This window comes from Nanorana parkeri, unplaced genomic scaffold, assembly GCF_000935625.1.
Source record: "Nanorana parkeri isolate BGI_ZX_2015 unplaced genomic scaffold, ASM93562v1 scaffold172, whole genome shotgun sequence".
Classification (NCBI taxonomy): domain Eukaryota; kingdom Metazoa; phylum Chordata; class Amphibia; order Anura; family Dicroglossidae; genus Nanorana; species Nanorana parkeri.
The window spans coordinates 1,788,347-1,809,085 of record NW_017306440.1 but is presented as its reverse complement, the minus strand read 5'-3'; the positions used below and the strand labels follow the sequence as shown (position 1 = coordinate 1,809,085).

Genomic DNA, 20,739 nt, shown 5'->3' with positions numbered 1-20,739 from the left:
AAAATAAATTTGGAAAAAAAAAAAAAAGCTCTTTTGGCAAAAGAAAAAAAAATATACATAAGACAAGCAGGTAAAAAATAACAATGCACTGTGTGGTGTTAAAGAAAATAAAATGGGAAAATGTATTCTCCTGAGAAGGTTGCCAACTGCCTTGTTTACTGGGCATGTTACAACATATAAAAACAAAATTATATTTATTTTTTTTAGCTTTTTTTTTCCTCCATTTCAAAAGTGGTTTGCTGAATGCCTCCCTTATGGTTTTTTTCCCCCCTATCGATAGTTATGCAAACAAACCCTTTTTATGTTCTAAAAACTGTACACAGACAAGTACATTCATGAGATAATTAACTACTAACTTCTCTTGCTTAACAAAGGACCCAAACAGGACACAGAACAGTGAGGTCAGTCCACTGAACAGGGACAAACTACATCTTTTTTTTTTTTTTTTTAATATGAAGGGGGGAAAAAAAAATAAAAAAAAAAGTTTCCAAATGCTCTCTTTGCCTCTCGTTTTTTATACTGTATATTTGGACCAATTTCTAAAAACAATTACGATCTTCAAGTTCATTATTTTTGCCTCTATCTGTAATCCAGATGACATTGATCTTCATGTTCTAGGCTTCTTCAGTCTCCGTCGATCTACAGATCTCCAATGCAAGGAATGGTCGTCTTTCTCACTTTTTTTTTTTTTTTAGGTTTTTGGCTACAACTGGTCGCTCGGATGGTCTCTGTCAGCTTCTGGTTTGACGGTTTGGCCAGGAGAAGGGGTATGGGGTGGGTGAACCACGGCAGGATGACCGTGGGATAAAGGCATGGCGTTGGGGACGATTGCATCAACTGCAGTTGGGATGCCAGCAGGGGCCACGCTGACGACACCTGGAGGGTACCTGTAAGAAGAAACCCCAGGTCAATTTACAGAATGGTACATGGCAAATGCTGCTCACAAGATGAGAATTAGAAATATATGGGCCTAAAAAATGTGTGTACCCAAAATAAGGCAATAAATAATAATTGCACAATGAGTACTGACAGTTTAAAGAACTACACTGAGCCGGCCGGCTGTGACAGCGCTCCCTCCTGCATATCTCCTACATTGCAGCAATGGTATGTCCCTCTGCGTCCTCATGTCTTATACAATGTGTATAGAACGTGATGACGCGAGGATCCTTAGATCGCTGACGCAGAGGGGGAGCAAAGCTGGAAGGACCAGTCTAAGAGCATGCATATAAAACTTTATTTTCCTCCCTAGACCACAATGAGCAGCTAACCCTTGCAGTGCGGGGGGTAGCCACACTGCAAGGGTTAATAAAAGTTTCCTTCTCAGTACTGTATTGAACCTAACCCGTCCCCACAACAAATAGACTATAACTGCATTTTATTGATGCATCCTTAAAGTAGAATACAAGCCAAACAGTGTTGGGTAGAGTTGGGAATGTTCAGTACCCAATGGGGAGATCTGATTCATATCGAAAAGCCAAATATTGTTCTTTTTCATTTCATCACACCAGCAGCATTAGTGACCAACACATTCCCAACATAACAAGGCAATTTGCCTCATGTTTTATCACTTCAGCTCACATCAATGTGCTGAAAAAAACCCAGGATATGTTGCATTTGTGCACAACGTGTTCTGACCCAACATAACACAATGCAGGTGCATAGGAATAACATTAGAAGTGAAGGGGGAAAAAAGAGAAAGCACGGCAATGTGTTTTAGTGATGCATGCGGTGTAGTGCATGTTCAAACCAGTCTTTTATCACTGCTCCTTTCCCACTGTGAAAAGTTCTCTTTAGTAAATCATTTCAATTATGGATTTGCCACCATTTTCAGTCACCAGGACAAACAGACAGCAATAGAAACCTATCAGACAGCAAAACTAAGCAAAAACACCCAAAACAAAGTTCTGATATACTTTACCAGGCGCTTTAGGACAAGAAGGGAGCGGAAATAAGTTGGTTGTTTGCACAGGAATACCTTGGCTAGAAACATCTAATTCAAATGGAAACAGGGCCGGATTTCCTCAGGGTGGCAGGGAGTAGAGGGGCGGCAAGGGTGTAGGTGTCGTTTTTTTTCTACATTTAGCCCTGCTTCAGGCAAGCAGAGCTAAATGAAGAGTGGGGAAGCTGCAGCTCGTTTTGTACAAGTGATCTCAGCGATGACTTGTAATTAGCCTGCTTGTCCTTCCTGCCCCCACCTCCAGCTGCCTCTCCTCGCTGGCTGACTCCCTCCCCATCATGCTTTGTAGGGGTCCCCCACTCTTCTGGGGGAGCCAGGACCACAGCAATGTAGTTCAGGATGGAAAGCCGGGAGCAGAGCGCACAACGTCCGTTCTCCTAAAGACTGAGACAGCAGTGCTGCACTCGCAGCCTTTACCTCTCAGCTGTCACAAGAGTTCCAGCACAGTGCTGTGCTAGAACTCCTGTATTGGAGGTGACAGGTTCAATAAAGAGAACATGTCACCTCCAAATGCTATCACACAGGGGCTTGTTAACTTCTGTGTGATAGCAATAAAGTTAAGTGAAACAGAAAAATTGTGAAAAAATAAGTAAAAAAATTGATAAAAAGTAAAAAATTATCAAATAAAAAAAGATAAAAAGAATTAAAAAGCAATAAAGTATAAAAGATAAGATAAATAAAAACTTAAAAAAGTAAAATAAAAAAATTGATTAAAAAAAAATTAAAACCAACCCTGCCACCCCCACCATCTGGTTGCCATTCTCCATTGGGGAGGGGGGGTTTGGCGGGGAGGAGGGCACATTGAGGAACCTGGCCTTGGGGCAGCAGAAAGTAAATCCGGCCCTAAATAGAAACATTGAAACTGTTGGGATTCCCCCAAATTAGGAGAGATTTCTACTCACTTACAGTCATGTCTTTGGAACTAGATGCAAAATCTCCCAATGGGGTCACTCCCATCTAACCCACCTATAGTCCCAAGAATGTTTTGGTTAGCAGTTCCAAACGGGTCAAGTCAATCAGTGGCCTGATTATGCTATCCAAAAAACAAGTGAACTGGGCTAAACTCCAGTTAATACACACTGCTGCATTTCTAGACTCATACTGGAAGCTGTTTAGAATAGGACATATTCATAGCCTTCTATATGCAGAATGCCACAAGAAGAAGTTTGGATACACCTGGTATAATTGTAGAGAATAAAGCTAAATGCCAGACAAAACTTTTTCCCATCAATTTTCCTTCACTTCCTGTCCAGGCGTTGGGTGTCAGAGAGAACAGGAAGTGCAAAGTCTCTGCTATGCAGACACAGACAGTATTGTGTCGACAGACTTTCTTTCGGATTTGGTGTGAGAGGCTCCTGAGATTAAGCATAATTTATTGCAGGCGCATATGATCTCCTTCTGACCTGCTTCATTGCTCTGACAGACTTGTATGGTTAGAGAAGCAGATCTGAATGATCAAAAACCTGTCAAAACGAGCACAAAATCTTACAGGGAAATCTCCTAGAAGAACGATGGCCTCCCGTTAAGTGTGTGCTGCAGCTCTTAATTATAAATACATCTGCACTTACAGTCTTCTCTTAATCTCCCTTACATTGCTTGATGATCCTGCCAGCGAAGTCGGGATTGTGCGGCAACGATGCTGCACTGCTCCAGAATTCAGAGCAGACTTGTTACTCAAGTAGGCTGTGAACTATAATGGTATGTTGCAGGCAGCATGACTTTTCACACTAGCTCTACAGGCTTGTGATAGAGAAGTGACAATCAGTATCTGGTCCTTCTCACTGCTTTCTGGATTGATAATACTGCCTCTGATGCTGAAACCCTTCTACTGTGAGCTGCAGTGTCTGGGACGGAGAGCATGTGAGACACAAATTGAGGATTTGACCCATCAAGGAAGGTAAAGGTTGTTTATTTTATGAGGCTTGTGTATCACATAGTAATTGAATTTAGTGCTTGCTTAGACTGTCATACAGGAGCCTTTATTTGTACGGAGACAGGACAGGACATAAAACTAGGGATGTGCCAAAATATTTTGGCAGAAAATGGCACTACGGGCAAAATGCCGATAGTAAAAGAATGGGAAAAAATGTGGTGCATCCCCAGCTTCTCTTCTCCCCGCTGGGTGCCAGCTGCAAGGTTAGGTCTGTGTCCCATCCGATCCCTGCTGCTCTCCCCCACCTGTGTCAGCAGATTCAGCGGGGATCAGAGGGGACACAGAGCCGATCCAGCAGGGAGGAGAGATGCTGTCAGGGCTGACAGTGTGAGCAGGGACGAGAAGAGCTGCAGGAGGGGCGGAATGGTTCAGAATGGAGAGCAGGGAGGATCAGCAAATATGTTCAATATCTGCTGACCTTTCCATCTACTGCTCAGACATCTGTGTGATTAGTTCTGATCACACCGATGTTTGTAACCTTGCTATGTCCCCAGTTATGAATGAACAGGAAGTGCTCCACATCACTTCCTGTTCATTCATGATTGTGGACCTAGTAACTGATACTATCTCCTTATGAATGGACTGGAGCACTCAGTATAGAGACCTTCTGTTCATTCATAACAGGGGTTGCAGAAAAAGAGATTTAAGACTGTGTCCTCAATCTCTTTTTCTACTTCTAAAGGGAAACAGCAGGGGCCTGTATAGATCCCTAAAGGCCCTAACACTAAAGTTAAAAAAATAAAACTATAAAAATCTAATTAAAAAATAATTTTTAAAAAGCTGCAAAATAAAAGTCATTTTCTGTTTCCATTTCGGCCTGACAAATTTTGAAATTTCTGTTTCGGTCTAAAAAAATGTCATTTCGGTGCATCCCTACATAAAGCTTCCCCAAAAAACACAAAGCTCTTGGTCGGAGATTTTTTATCCTGTTTTGATCTTTTCTAAGGCTTCACCTGCAGTCAGCTCTTTCATTCACCAAAAAAAAGGACAGGAGATGGATGTTGCTATGAACTAGGGACCAAGGCACATGTCAAAAGTTACATTGATCCCAGACACAACCACTTAATTTCCAGTAGAGACTATTACATACAAACATGAATTTGGTCTGCACTGAGCCCTAGCATGTTCCCACCTTGGCATGTCACTCCATTCACTATTATCATGTGTGCGTGCTTTGCATAGACTAAAGCCTGCTCTTATGCTGTGATCTTTAACTCGGTTCTGCAATGGAGAACGTTGACAGATCAGAATGATAATGATAATTCAGATGATAAATCAATATGGGAGCGCTCACCTAATCTCATATTCCTCTCAGAGACAGGTAATCTTTACCTCTGGGACAGGCAGGCACTCGATCAATATTACAAGACTATAAAAGGCAGCGCTTAACGCCACTTCCAGTCCCTGTCATTATTAAATATTAACGCCATCATAAATATATGTATATTAGGATATGGAAACTAACGGAGCAGTAGAAGTCCTATTGCAAGAAGTGTAACTGCAGAAGGAGTAAAGGGCAGGTACAAAGCTTACAACTGATAAAAGTCAAATGTGTCAAATAAAAAGAAAGTGGGATAGAAGGAAAAGAGAAAGAAGAGAAAAAAAAAAGCGTAAAAGAGAAAAGAAAAAAACCAAAAGAAAAAAGTAGAGAATATAAATGAAGATTTTAGAAAGTTTGATTCAGGCCGGATGGGGTGGGTTTGTTCCTGTGCAATTAAGGTTCACCTGCAAAGCAGAAAGATCAACTGATCTTAGATTGCAATAGGACAGATACAAAGTCAATAGGGTAACCCATTTAAAGCTCACTGTTAGGGATGCACCGTTACCGGTTTTACAGTATCGAGTACCAATATTTTGCTTTCGGTACTTGCCGATACCGAGTACAGATACAGAGTACAGATACCGAGTACAGATACCGAGTACAGATACCGAGTACAGATACCGAGTACAGATACCGAGTACAGATACCGAGTACAGATACCGAGTACAGATACCGAGTACAGATACCGAGTACAGATACCGAGTACAGATACCGAGTACAGATACCGAGTACAGATACCGAGTACAGATACCGAGTACAGATACCGAGTACAGATACCGAGTACAGATACCGAGTGCAGATACCGAGTGCAGATACCGAGTGCAGATACCGAGTACAGATACCGAGTACAGATACCGAGTACAGATACCGATGCTTCCGCTGGCATGGAGCCAGCTTCCCAGGCAATTAGGAAGCCGGGCGGCTGGTAATGACATGTGCCCTGCTTCCTGATTGCCTGGGATAGCTTGTTCCATGTTTGGCAGTATTGATTGCGATTGGCCAGAAAGCTGGCTTCCCAGTCAATCAGCATGGAGCCAGCTCACAGGCTAATCAGGAAGCGGGTCATTAATCGCCGCCCAGCTTCCTGATCGCATGGGAAGCTGGCTCCATGTTCCCCTACAGCACTGCCGGTCAGAGGAAATCTCCCTCTGACCGGATGTTCTGGTACTGGGGAAGGTATCGGAGCATTTGGGCGAGTACGAGTACAGGCCTATTGAAATGGATACAGATTGAGCGGATAGTTTACAGATCCACCTATTACATAGTTTTAGGAACTCTAAAGTTGATTGTATAAAGCTTGTATGGTCAAGTTTTAATGTATATGGTGGGCTTAAAGCAGTACTAAAGTTTGGTGTTTTTTACCTTATTGCATTCTCTGCATTAAGGCAAATAACACCCTGGACTTTTGTAACCCCTTGTCCCCCCCACACTTATCTGCAGCCTCCGCCAGGACCAAAAAGATACTCAGGTTTCCCCGCACTTCCTGGTTGTGGGGGAGGGAACTGAGGGCAGAGGAGCCATAGGCTCCTTCTGCTGTCAGTCAAAGTGTGACTGAAAGGGTTGAGGCATGGCCGGCCCCACGCTGTGTACGTCTATGGACGCGCACAGCTGTGAGCGTGTACACACGGGTGCCTCCACAACAGCCGGCCAACTGATGGAGGCACTCGTACGAGGGGGTGTGGCTGGCGGTTTGGATACTAGAGAACATGGAAATTATAAAATGTTTTTTTATTCTTTAAATGTTTTTTTAAGTATTGTAAGTCTGGCCCCCTTAAATAGAAACAGTTGAAAAAACCCAAAGGTTTAATGTCCCCTTAACTCTGATCCTCAAATTATCCAATGCACCATTATGATTGTTACGTCCTCTGCACTATAGAAGAGGCGACAACTACTCTTCTACTACTGTACTATTTAAGAAGTTGGAATTACAGGGTTACCCCAGTGCCCCCCTCCCCCACCCTTTATAACGTAGTCTGCACTAACCTCATGCCTTACTTACTTATCTTTGTGCTCTTCTCCGATGCTTACAGCCTCTCTTCAGAATATCTCTGTGTACGGAATGAAGGTCACAATGGGGCTGTGTATGGAGAATGAAGATCCTCAGTATTACAGCTCCATTCAAGTCAATGTTGCCAGCGTTGGGAGAGGCTATAAACACTGGATGAGAAAACACTGGGATATGGGGCAAAGTAACTGGGGCAGGATTGGGGGGGTCTGTGCAGGTTAGCTAAGGAGGGCAGGGGGGAGATGAATGTTTGTGTTTTAAAAAAAGGAAAGTAAACTTATCCTTTGTTATAGCCCCGTACAGCGAAGGAGACTGTCCAGGGGCCGATGCTTAATAGCAAAGGAAATTGGTTTTAGACATTCCTTGAGTTCTGTATGTGATTTCCTACCACGTTTGATGCAGATACCTACCGTGGAGTCACAAGTCACAACCTGGGATTCGAGGTCTTTTTCTCTCATACATCTTTGATGAGGAGGACCAGAGATCAGTATATCCGATACAAATGGGTTGGATCTATTCTATAGGAGAGGCAGGGCGTAGAGGGACACCTTCAGACATGGATCATCTATTGTCTCACCCAAATTCTTGTTCCAGGGCAGAGACTACATTACAGGTGTAGCTTCAGCGCCCCAACACTAGAATGTGGCATAAAAGAGTCCAAGACTTTCTGCTTCTATTAGACCCCAATCACATAAAAAACAGACACAAAGCCATGGGGACCCCCGACCCCCACCCTTCTCTTTTACAGCCCATTCGTTTTAAATCCAGTACAAGTGAAAGGGTAGTGGGATTTTTTAAAACTATGTTGTTCATTCTTCACTTGTTTCTGTATTTGGCAGACCCAGATAAACATACAACCAGAATATACAATGTGTAAGTCACCATGAATATAATGCATCACAGAGCTGATATAGACTACAAATCCTGACAAAATCTTTGTAGCTAGTTGCGTATGGACAAGATATACAGTATACTCCTATGGATTTCAGATTTTTAAGTGAACGTAAAGCCAAAACGTTTCTTAAACTTTGGATAAAATGTGGAAGGTTTTCCTGTCAAGGTTTTATTGCCGTGTCCCAACTGGGGAGATTCGAGGCCCATTCACCACTGTGTATTGTGACACACACCTTAACTCGAGTTGCCACAACACGTCAGCACACCTGCTATAAGAGCGGTGCCATTCATTGTGAACAGCAACCCAACGCAATGTACAGAAGAGCACAAGCCACCACAATGCCTATACTGCGATCGGGGTGCTACGTTTAAAAAAAGTAATGCATGTTTTTTTAATCCATTGGGGCAAGTTCATAATGAATGCACCACAACAGTACAGATTCATTGTCACAGGTCGGCTCAGATTATGAGGCTGAGGGAAAATCACTTGCCTCATAATTCTCCTTCAAGCTTGAATGGGCCCTGACTCTCTCTACTGTACTGCTGACCTTCGTCTCACAAGGAACAAGAGGCAAGGAGAAATCTTCCTACAGGAACATACTTGATCTGGTGACAACTGTCTAAAAATGTAATATTTCCTTCTTTTTGGGGAGACCGCCTCTTATTTCTTGTTTTCACATTGGGACAGGAAGTGAAGGGAAATCGCCTTGATGGGACACATACTGCAAATAAAACCAAAGTCTCTACCCATCTCTGCCCTATCCTAAATTTGGGGAAAGGGTGGCTTTCAGCTTTGGCTTTACATACAGTATGTGATAAAGCAGGTCTGGTGCGTTAATAGTCCACTACTACACACAACACAGATCTTTACCACTACCCAGCATCCAACCATTGAATATACACAGCTGTAGAGAGTGTCCGCTTTTACCTGTAAGTAGCGCCATTTAATTCTGGGTGAACCACGGCCGGCTCCATACTGGCCCAATGCGTCGTTGCAGTTAAGTTATCTTTATTGACGCAGTTTTTCAGGCTGTCAGGGATACGACCTGTTAAGAAGAGGAAAATATATTCAGACGTTAAGCAGAAGCTTTATATATAATTTTTATTATAAATTGTAATACATACTTACTCCATTAACATATAGTGATGTCATGTATTGAAGCACCAAAAATGTGTGATGTGAAATAAATCTAACCATTGAATCTTAGGGGTCCATAAATGTTCTGTCCACCGTATAGCTGGGCAGATGCCGTTCACACATCACTAGTATCCCTAGATGGTGCTGACAAGGTACTATAATGGCCATGCTTCATGCCCATGCATGGTATTATATAGCCCATGCTTCTAAAAGTTGCGTTTGCTGCTCCGATATTCAGTTTGCCCAGGGAAGGGAGGAGAAGCCCTGTGAAAATTGCGACTTGGAGCTTACATAAAGTGGAGGACTCATCCTGCGCCAGGTGACAGGGCTGGGTGCTTGAGCTGCCATATGCCAGGCATTAGTGCAGTCATGCAACAGGAAGAGGAGGTACCGCACTATGTAGAGGTGCCTTGGCGCGGCTTTCACATTTTCTGCAGAAGAAGTGTATCTAAACCTCTGTTTTTAACGTTAGAGGTGAGACCAGTTTTTTTTGCGTGCTGGCTGGTGAGTGTGCTGGGAAACTTTTTGCTGTTGTAGGAAGAGGAGGGAGTCGCATGTTTCTCATTAACCTGGAAGGACCAGATGACCAGTTTACATCCTTAAGCTCTAGGGGTGTAACTACAGATCATGGGGTCCTATAGCAAAAATGTGACGGGGGCAGCCCCTGATGACCTCTCTGAGCTGTGACTAATGACACTGTAATCCCAAAGACTCCTCTTGTGCATCTCACATCAGCTTTCCTACACTGTAGAGTTTATAGAGAATTAGGTTTGTCATCAACTGCAACCATTCCATCCCTTAATGACACAATGCTGTGTTATCTTCACATGTTTTAGGTTTAATTTGCCTCAACAATCTAATAGGGCCCCCTTCCAACCCCAGGCCCCATAGCAGCCACCTGGGCTGCTATGGCTATAGTTATGCCACTTCTGAGTGGGAGATACAAGAGACAGTGCCTGTAGTCCCATAGTCATTGTTGAGGCCATAAAGTCCCTGTGATGAAACGCGTAGACAGGCGGGCGCATGCTGACGTCATAACGTCCATGAACAATGTGGAGAGACACTCAGAACTGAGTTTCCTGTATATGCGAATGCCTTTTGGCTATGCAAGTAGGTTTTATTCATGTGATAAAGTACAGATTTTACATACTACGCGATGTGGCTCTATTTGTTTCCTTTTGAGTACACTGGGGAGATGGATTGAGATACTCTGAATCGTTACTGGTATTAGCAAAGGAAGTTACATCCTGGGTCCATTTCTGATTCTGCCTACTGAAGTGAAGGGAAGCCTCTCAGTAAGCCAGGAAGCCAATACTGCACTATGCCGTCCAGCAAAGGGGTCATCGAATTCTGGAGTGCGCGAATCCTGCATTAGCCGTTCACGGAGGGTGGAAAGGAGCACTATAGGTGGCACGGAAGATTTAGGTTTTGTTTTTTTGTTACAGATCCGAGTGCTTAACATTTGGACTCTTTTTGTTTGCACATGTCACTATCCATGATATGAATTTGCTATTTTGCACAAGTCACTACTAACACTGAATGCAGTGGACTGTTTTTAATTGACAGTTTTATGTATATTTACTATTTGAGCATTTTATTAGGTGGAATAATCACATTGAGGGGAATTTACCAACCCTGGAGCAGACCAAATCTGGAGCAGCGGTGCTTGGTAGCCAATTGGCTTCTCTCTTCAATTTGTTCAGTTGAGGTTTGAAAATGAAAAAAAGAAGCCGATTGGTTGCCATGCACAGCTGCTCCAGATTCTGACTGTTCCAGTGTTGATAAATTCCCCCTATTGTGTTGAATAAGGCACTTTATTCATGTGGAGTTTTTACATACGCCTTAACCTGTTAAGCGCAGTGCACTATTTAAGATTGAGGCCACACCTCTCTAGCCTTAGCCCTGCTCTCCTGCCTGGCCTTATGGAATGCAGGACAGACTGGGAACTTCCTGCCCCTGATGTCATGCGCCTTCCATCCTTAGGCAATGGAGACATGACCCCTGCAATAGGAAAGAGGGTCAAGCAAGGAGGCTGTGCAATCACGAGATTGAATTTAAAGAAAAAAAAAATCATAAAGTAAAAAAAGTTAATAAATCTTTTTTGCCCTCAAAGATTTTTTTTCCACAACGGTAGGGTGTCAGTGCTATGTTGATGCAGTTGCCCTCACAGATTGTTTAACATACTATGCATTGAGGTCTTTGTTAGGACAGTGTGCTCATCTATCAGTAATAATGAAATCTGCCAGCACAGAACACACAGATTAAATATGGCAAACAAAACTCCCCAGCTCCCTCAAACAGTGAGAAAAAAAAGTCAGCCATACATTGGATTAATTTTTTTCAGAGGTCTGCTGACCATAATTCGACCAGTGTGTGTGGCCCCCTCGAGCTCAAGGGCTGCTTTAACCGTTCTGATTCTGGAAGTGTTCAGGTCACAAAACTAAAATAGGCAATCCCCCGAAGCCTACTATAGTGAGCAGTAGAAACCCAATACAAGATGGCAGCCATCCTTACTTGTAATGGCTCTGCGGATCTCCCTCGCCGCCTCTTCTCTCATCTCTATGGAGGCCTGCTCGCTGTACCAGGCCGCATGCGGTGTGCAGATGAGGTTAGGTGCATCTTTTAAAGGACCTTGAGAAAAACTGCAAGAAGTAAAACTTGTCATTAGTAAGACAGAAAATACTGAGGAACTTTAATCATTTCTATTTATCAAATCTAGAGACCGCATCATGACACCGTAGACCTGATAGCTCTGCCCAGGACATAATGCTGCATTTATAAAAGGTAGATGTGGGCTTCTATAAGGTTGGGGAGAGGATGGTGTATCCCCAGGTTTCATGTTGTATGATAATTTTCACAGGCTATGTTGAAAGAACACTTACAGGCTGTGCAAAGCACTATAAATCTAGAATTCCCATGGGGAGATGCCCAGGCCTGCCGATAGGTATAGGAATATTGCATCATTTGCATACTTCATCTCTTTTCAAGTGATATTAAACCTTCCCTTCTTTTTATACATTTTTGTTTTTTCTTTCAACTTTTTAATTTCCCTGTTCTCTAGTTGAGCCCAAACCGCTAGCCCCCACCAAACCCCCCCCCCCCCAGTCCCCGTCTGCAGGTGTCTCCCCGTGCACATTCCCGCACCTAGCCTTGTGCTTCCATAGAGACACACAGCATCCAGAAGGAGCCTATGGCTGCACCATATCACAGCGCCTTGCCTCAATACTGCTGTCAAGAGCCCTCAACCCTAATGCTAGCAAAATAGACTGGCTCTTGGGAGGAGATATTCAAATATCAATATGTCCTGATAGCTGGATGTCAGTCTGGAGCAGTAAGTGTTCCTAGGTTGGATGCATTTGCATGCAGACCACCCTGCATGTGATGCAAAGCCTCCATGATTGACAGAACCAAAATTCAGTCAAATGAAAAGGAAAGGCCAGGGACAGTCAGGATGGGGAGAAAAGAGTTAGAGGATATTGAACATGAACAGAGAACCAATGAGAATGTACCTCATTGCAGTGCACCAATCAGCATGAAAGAGAACCTGTAGCCAATAGATAAATGATCGCATGGGACATTACACAGAAATGAAGGTCATGTAAAATCTCTACTGCTGCATCCCATGGATCCCAGCACAATACGCGGAGAATAGGGCCCTAGCGCCATGCGTCGATGAAAATAGAGCCCTAGCGCAGTGCACCAATGAGAATAGAGCCCTAGCACAGTGCGCCGATGAATGAGAATAGAGCCCTAGCGCAGTGCGCCGATGAATGAGAATAGAGCCCTAGCGCCACGCGTTGATGAAAATAGAGCCCTAGCGCAGTGCGCCGATGAATGAGAATAGAGCCCTAGCACAGTGCGCCGATGAATGAGAATAGAGCCCTAGCGCAGTGCGCCGATTAATGAGAATAGAGCCCTAGCGCAATGCACCGATGAATGGGAATAGAGCCCTAGCGCAGTGCACCGATGAGAATAGAACGCTAGCGCAGTGCGCCGATGAATGAGAATAGAGCCCTAGCGCAGTGCGCCAATGAATGAGAATAGAGCCCTAGCGCAGTGCGCCGATGAATGAGAATAGAGCTCTAGCGCAGTGCGCAGATGAATGAGAATAGAGCCCTAGCGCAGTGCGCCGAGAATAGAGCCCTAGCGCAGTGCGCCGATGAATGAGAATAGAGCCATAGCGCAGTGTGCCGATGAATGAGAATAGAGCCCTAGCGCAGTGCGCAGATGAATGAGAATAGAGCCCTAGCGCAGTGCGCCGAGAATAGAGCCCTAGCGCAGTGCGCTGATGAATGAGAATAGAGCCGTAGCGCAGTGCGCAGATGAATGAGAATAGAGCCCTAGCGCAGTGCGCCAATGAATGAGAATACAGCCCTAGCGCAGTGCGCCGATGAATGAGAATACAGCCCTAGCGCAGTGCACCAATGAGAATGGGTCCTAACACAGTGCACCGAGAATGGCCCCTAGTGCAGTGCATTCATGAGAATTGGCCCCAGCGCAGTGCAATGATGAGAAAGGACCCCAGTACAGTGCAGAGACAATAGACCTGAAAATGGAAAAAAGTACCTACATGCATCACAATCTATCTGGAGTAACAAGGCCTTACTCTCCCATGATTTATGTATCCCTTGATGTGTCATACTTGTATGTATAACGTGTAGAAATTGAATTCCCCCTTACCTTATTTTGCTGAATATGGGTTACAGACAGATAATTCTTACACCCTACACAAGAATAACAAGGCTACAACTACCCCTGCTGCTTGGGTGGCATGTGATAGCCGTACCTCTCCTACGTGCCGACACACAAGAAAAATCCTCCAACTAACAGATTCTAAAGTGCCTGAGATTTGCAAAATCGAATGATGTCACTTGAAGATAATATGATCCTTCTAATAAAATGGTTCCATACAGCAAGACTTTAGAGGGGTGAGTTATCATGTACACATAACAGACATTACAGACTCTCCCTGTTGTCACCTTTTGCTCAGAGGCTGCTGCTCTCAATTAGGACACAAGATGGCGCCCAAAGAGAACTGCTGGATGCTCAGTAATTCTTTACTACCCAAAGTACAGAAGGGCCAAGCACCAATTCTAATCTGCAAAAGTCCACAGCAACCTATCTCTCATTGTTCAACATGCATTAAATGTCTGAGCTCTGACTACATTTCTATAGACAACAACACGATTCTGACCTTGTTAAATAATTGAGCATTAAAGTATGAAGCAATCACTTGCCTGTATATGGATGGATGAAGCACAATTATCAAAGTGACTAGTTATTTAAAGTTTGTATGGCAGAGATGTTAAGACAAGTTACAGCACCTTAAGTTGTGTGGAGTACACATTCTCATGCAGCTAGTGGCCTTCAGCAGATGGAGAACCCTTGCTCTGGCTTGATATGGAGGAGAAAAGACAGGACCTAATTTATCAGCAATCTGATGGAAGCTTCGGCAAGGTGTCAAGGAAAACAGGAAGTAGGTGATGCATGATGCTTCAGAAGAGCCCTCACCACATGACTTCTTCTGAGGTTTAGAAAGGGGTCTCTTCTCTGCTTCAGTCTGCAGTTTTAACCCCTCTGATGAGCAGTTTGACCCTCAGGGGTTGCTCTGCTTTGCAGTGCAGCCCAGCCTCACAAGGCCATTGCTTTTCAGTAGGTTTCAGGGTCCAAGCCACGCCACAAAGTAAAAGAAATCTCTCCAAGCTGCAGTATACGCAGAGCAATGCCAGCACTAATTGGCAGAGCAACAGGAGGTCGGAGAGGGAGACACCAACCAAAGAGGAGAAAGCCAGCGATGCCTAGTGAGTGGTGGGAAATGTAGACAGAGAACCTTAGACACCAAGCTTTGCCGAGCCTCATGAAGGCTAGCCCCATTTGCCCCTGAGGTTGGCAACAAGAGCAGAAAGCACTCACACCTTGCAACATATGAAAAGGAGACGAGTATGAACCAGGCTCATTTTAGGCGAGTCAAATGAGAGATCAGATTGGTTGCCATAAACCGTCCATGACCTCAGTCATTCCCTCAAGTATTAATACATTAAAACTGAGTCCCACTCGGAACCTGAATCCCAGTTGGGTCAACTGTGCTCTCTGTTTATACTGATGCATAGATGGAATGCTCAAACAAACTTCAGGCACAATGTATGTGTAGGAGATGACTCCATGCATAACTTAAAACTGCACAATACCTGAAAGGTTCCGACTCATGTACATCTAATGCTGCTCCTCGTATCCTCCCTTCCTTCAATGCTTGTGCGAGTGCCTTCTCGTCCACCAAACCGCCCCGGGCTGTGTTTACCAGGAACGCTCCCTGTCTCATCTGAAATGGGACATTAGAGACATCAGACAAAATCCAAAACCTGCTTTAAAATTTCAGTGCTAAATTATAAGCCCCGGATTAGTAGTGAAATACTTTAAATAATATACATTGTTTACCAGAGTCTCTCTCCTCTGCAGCTCTGGGCTTGCTGTTGTGTTCCGTCCCATCAGAACATTGTACAGAAAGGCAGCTGGTGGGCATACTGTAATTCACCCTCTTGAAACTTGATCTAAACTGGTGTGGGCAAATTAATACAGAATTCAGTCAATCCAATCTAGAAGCTAGTAAGTAACTTTAAAGGAAACCTGTCATGATAGAAATATGTAGGCTGCCACTGCTGAACTCTTCTAAAAGTTCTAATTGCTTGGCTATCATGCTAATGCTTTGCATTCAATACTTTCTGAGCCACTAACCTGGGAACCAGTACAGCTATAAGACACTGCATGTTTTTAGAATACAACCCTTTGCATACTTGTTCTGGGTCAGTGAAACAGAAGTACTGCATCCTGGCAGCTAGCATGTTAGAAAAGAAGGCCAGCATTGGTAGCCTCCATATATTTCTCACCATTACAGGTGAACTTAAAGAAGCAGAAAGGGACATATCCTTCCCACTGACAATAGAAAGGATATGCAAGCATGTGTCTCAGTCAGCCCTTGCTTGAATACGAACATGTGTGTGACTGTAGTTCTGGTATTAAACTGTAATAAACCGAAGGGAAAAAATATGTATACACGAACACCAAAGCCTAGTCTCGGGTTCTCAGGGTTTACGGGGGGAGGCCTAGTCTCAGGGTTTACGGGGGGAGGCCTAGTCTCAGGGTTTACGGGGGGAGGCCTAGTCTCAGGGTTTACGGGGGGAGGCCTAGTCTCAGGGTTTACGGGGGGAGGCCTAGTCTCAGGGTTTACGGGGGGAGGCCTAGTCTCAGGGTTTACGGGGGGAGGCCTAGTCTCAGGGTTTACGGGGGGAGGCCTAGTCTCAGGGTTTACGGGGGGAGGCCTAGTCTCAGGGTTTACGGGGGGAGGCCTAGTCTCAGGGTTTACGGGGGGAGGCCTAGTCTCAGGGTTTACGGGGGGAGGCCTAGTCTCAGGGTTTACGGGGGGAGGCCTAGTCTCAGGGTTTACGGGGGGAGGCCTAGTCTCAGGGTTTACGGGGGGAGGCCTAGTCTCAGGGTTTACGGGGGGAGGCCTAGTCTCAGGGTTTACGGGGGGAGGCCTAGTCTCAGGGTTTACGGGGGGAGGCCTAGTCTCAGGGTTTACGGGGGGAGGCCTAGTCTCAGGGTTTACGGGGGGAGGCCTAGTCTCAGGGTTTACGGGGGGAGGCCTAGTCTCAGGGTTTACGGGGGGAGGCCTAGTCTCAGGGTTTACGGGGGGAGGCCTAGTCTCAGGGTTTACGGGGGGAGGCCTAGTCTCAGGGTTTACGGGGGGAGGCCTAGTCTCAGGGTTTACGGGGGGAGGCCTAGTCTCAGGGTTTACGGGGGGAGGCCTAGTAATGCAAAGATTTCTCTTGATCAGTCCAGGGGCTACAGGGAGGGCTATTCTTAGCTGGCCATAAACAAAAACTACTAGATTTCCCAATGCATGCTAACAGATATTTTGGCCAAAAAAATGTCTTCCTTCACGTTAATATTGTCAGTTTTGGCATGAGAGGATGTGTGCTGTAAGGAGAAGAGATTTTATTTTTTTTAACTTAAATATAAGTTCACATTTGTGCCCCTGTAAGTGAGGTTTTGTGACACAACTGCAATTTAAATTGTCATGTAATGTCATTTATTCCGTGTTGACGACTGCTTTTTGCCACCGAGTGGTACAGATAACGGCAGATGCCATAGTGAATAGAGAGGAGCTGCGGAATCGGCATGGTACAAATCACAGATATGAAGAGACACACACATACATAGGGAGCCCTAAATAGCAGGATATATGACAGCTGTCATCGGAGATCGCCATGCCGACACCAGTTGTCGTGGTAACAGAGCGCTTGACAATGAGAGAACAGAGGTGACAGCTTATATTACACCTTGCAGTCCACACAGTCCAAATCTAGAGTTATGTGCTTGTCAGCTGTATCCACCAAAGTCTTTACTTATAGGGAGAAGTTTATGAACTATCTTTGCATGCTACAGACAGGCAGATCGCTATCCAACTGTGTGAGACCTGCCTGGTGGAAATCACAATTGTGGTACAGGCCTAGTAGACGAGGTTGAAAATGTTAAAAAAATTAAATTTACATTTAAAAAAGGACATGTGGTCCTCCCCCCAAACCATGCCAGACTCTTATCCTAGACAGGGGTCTGACATGGATCTTAAGGGGGGGTGGGGAGGGCACGTGCAAAAAAAAAAAAAGTGGGCTTTCACCCTCCACAAGAAGAGTCCCCTTCACATCAGAGTCCACGGCCCACCATCACTATGGAAATCAGAAAAATTTGACGGCACCCCTGACAAAGCAAACCTGGTTGATAAAGCCTCCTGTAAGGTGCCAGGTTTTTAAACAGTAGGTAAAATTACAACTTGATGGAAATCATACGACCTCAATGCTTAAGGATTAGAGAGAGAAAAAAAAACTATTGGGTTTGATTTGATATCATTGTCAAGCTTACTCAGCATAGGCCTTCAGTGAAGCACCTTGAAGGAACTACAGAAAGAATGTTCTAATAATGGAGGAGAAGAGAAGGACAACAAAAGCATTAACGTATTGAGGGTGGTGTTGTTTATGAAATGTTTTCCTGCTTTTCTATTAAAGAAGGCATACAGAACTTTATTATTAGGCAGGGAACATGCCCACCTGAAGGAATACCATGGAGGCCCTCACTGATACAACTCCAGAGAGCTCTGGGCCTGCAAATGACTCATCACATGACAGAGGGGATTTAAACTGGCAAGACCATGAAGACCATGAATGATATTAGCACAGTTCTCATAGGACAGCAAGTCTGCAATTGCCAACTTGCTGGTTCACTCCTTTTTGGAATTAAGAGTGTGTAGCGATATTTGAAAATGCAAATCCTTAAAATAAGAAAAACTATTAAAGTTAAAAAATAAAAATAAAATGCAAATCACTAGTGCGTCTCACATATCACGGCAAAGATAGAGAGAACCTACCCTGAGTTTTTCTCAAACTCTGCCATGTACTGTACAACAGACATTGTACCATTGCCCATCCCACGCAAGAAGACAACCCCTTTGGGGATGTCATGAAAGTTGAGGACAACAAGAGCCCATCCTGCAATGCATCTACAAAGACTACAGGCCACCACCTAAAGTTGGTGGAGAAAAAATTCCAGCACAATGGGCGAAGAGGGTTCTTTACAGTAAGAGCGGTTAAGGTCTGGAACTCACTGCCACCGGCAGTGATTTCAGCCAAGAGTGTAGGTTTCTTCAAGAAACGTTTGGACAATTTCTTGAGGGACCGTAATATCCAGGGATACCCTAAGAATGAAATGATGTGTGGACCTATATGGGTTGGACTTGATGGACGTATGTCTTTATTCAACCCCAAATACTATGTAACTATGTAACTATCACAGGATTGCCAGGACCAACATAAAATACAACAGTTGTGGTTTGACACTCCACTACATTGGAGGATTTATAAATGCAACAAACATTTCCACCAGCCATAGGAGCTTGTCATCACTGTCTGGAGATCATAACGGGCCTAATGGTTGTATTCAGGAACCTTTAACACCACCTGTACAAATCCACGTACTTATGTCCACCTATTCCTTTCAATCAATCAACTCTCATCAGCTCTGTTCTGACCTACCTCCGTGCTCCACTGCAACACAAGACTACTATGGTGCCAAGAAGTCCCCCACTCAATTTGTTGTTGCAGTGTGCCCAACATAAAATGGGTCAAGAACCAAACAAGGTAAGTGGGATTGCCTTGTAAATAGGAACTTAAATCACTAAAATGATGATATGTTTTAGGTGCACAAACTCCAATGCTAGACAACAGTTATGATTAGTACTACCATCAGGTTATATTATATCTAATGTATCTAAATACAGAGCGGCATAGTGACAGCATGCAAAAGGTATACATTAGAATTGGAGGGTGGAGGGGAATGGTACTGCCTGGTGGAAAGAGAGGCAAGCTACGTATACATTTCTTTCAGATTCACCCATACTGGACCAAATGTTCCTGCTTCTCATTACCATTCCTTATCCTCAGCCACCGTACTGCCATCAAACACATATGTTTGTCCTTACACAGCATTTTCTTCAATTACTAGAGTTCTGTATAAAATAAATGAGTGTTACTGTCTAACCTATTTTAAATTGTAAAGCCCCTGTGAGAATTCCACAGACTGTAAAGCTCTGTAGAATGTGGTGCTATATACAGAAACCATTATGATAATTTGAGTGCAGCCCTTGAAGTCAAGACTACCAGGTGTAATAATGCAGATAACAGTATTGACCACTAGAGGGAGTCCAGAAGCCATCAAGAGGGGTAAGAAGAACAAGCAGAGCTAGGCTGTACAGTCGCTCCATGAGGTCATGGGTATGAATAGACATGGTAGCTGAGAAAGTCTAAGAAAACTTAGACTTGCTGTTAATAATTACCTTTCACCAAGAAGTGACATTAATGCAAAACATTAACAAGGACTTGACGTAAATGATATATTACAGAAATAGGGGTATAATGGAGAACTTTGCTAATAAAAGGCTTAAAAGTCTAACAAGTCTTAAAACAAAATGTCCAATCAACGGCAATTTTCAATAAAGACCTCTTAGGCGTCTTTTACACGCGTGTTAAAATCAGGCATTAGAGAAATGTTTTTAAAGCCTCTCTGCCCCCTATTAACGCTTATGTGGGATATTGAAATAGCAAACACCCAGTGCAGTTTACACATCGCCTATCACAGTCCGGCAGAGCGGTGTGGGGGCGGAGACAGCCCACGCTGTGACAGGAGGCTGGCCTCTCCTTTGTGCACGGCTCACTCAGGCTCCTGTGACAGCGTGTCAGAGAGGAGAGCGAGAGCAAACACTCAGTGGTTAGTGATCGCTGAGTGTATTGTACATAATTGAGGACATGGTATGGTTACTATATCCTCAATTATGAATGAATGGGAGTGATCTACATCCCCTCCTGTTCATTCATGATTGTAGTTATAGTAAACATACTATGTTATCAATGAACAGGAACACTCATAAAGGATTCCTGTTCATTGA

General features: G+C 44.1%; 1 protein-coding gene across 3 annotated transcripts in view; it reads right to left on the bottom strand.

Annotated features, from left to right (window-relative positions):
* Positions 1-259: 259 nt before the first annotated feature.
* CTBP1 (C-terminal binding protein 1) overlaps positions 260-20,739 on the bottom strand; it is a 326,081-nt gene continuing 305,601 nt past the window's right edge. For all 3 annotated transcript variants that reach the window (XM_018554762.1, XM_018554764.1, XM_018554763.1), the window contains 4 exons: positions 15,437-15,567; positions 11,763-11,890; positions 9,039-9,156; positions 260-887 (listed from right to left, as the gene is read on the bottom strand). In XM_018554762.1, the coding sequence (XP_018410264.1) occupies positions 704-887; positions 9,039-9,156; positions 11,763-11,890; positions 15,437-15,567 (561 nt within the window). In that variant the 3' untranslated portion in view covers positions 260-703. The remainder of the gene's footprint in view (positions 888-9,038; positions 9,157-11,762; positions 11,891-15,436; positions 15,568-20,739) is intronic.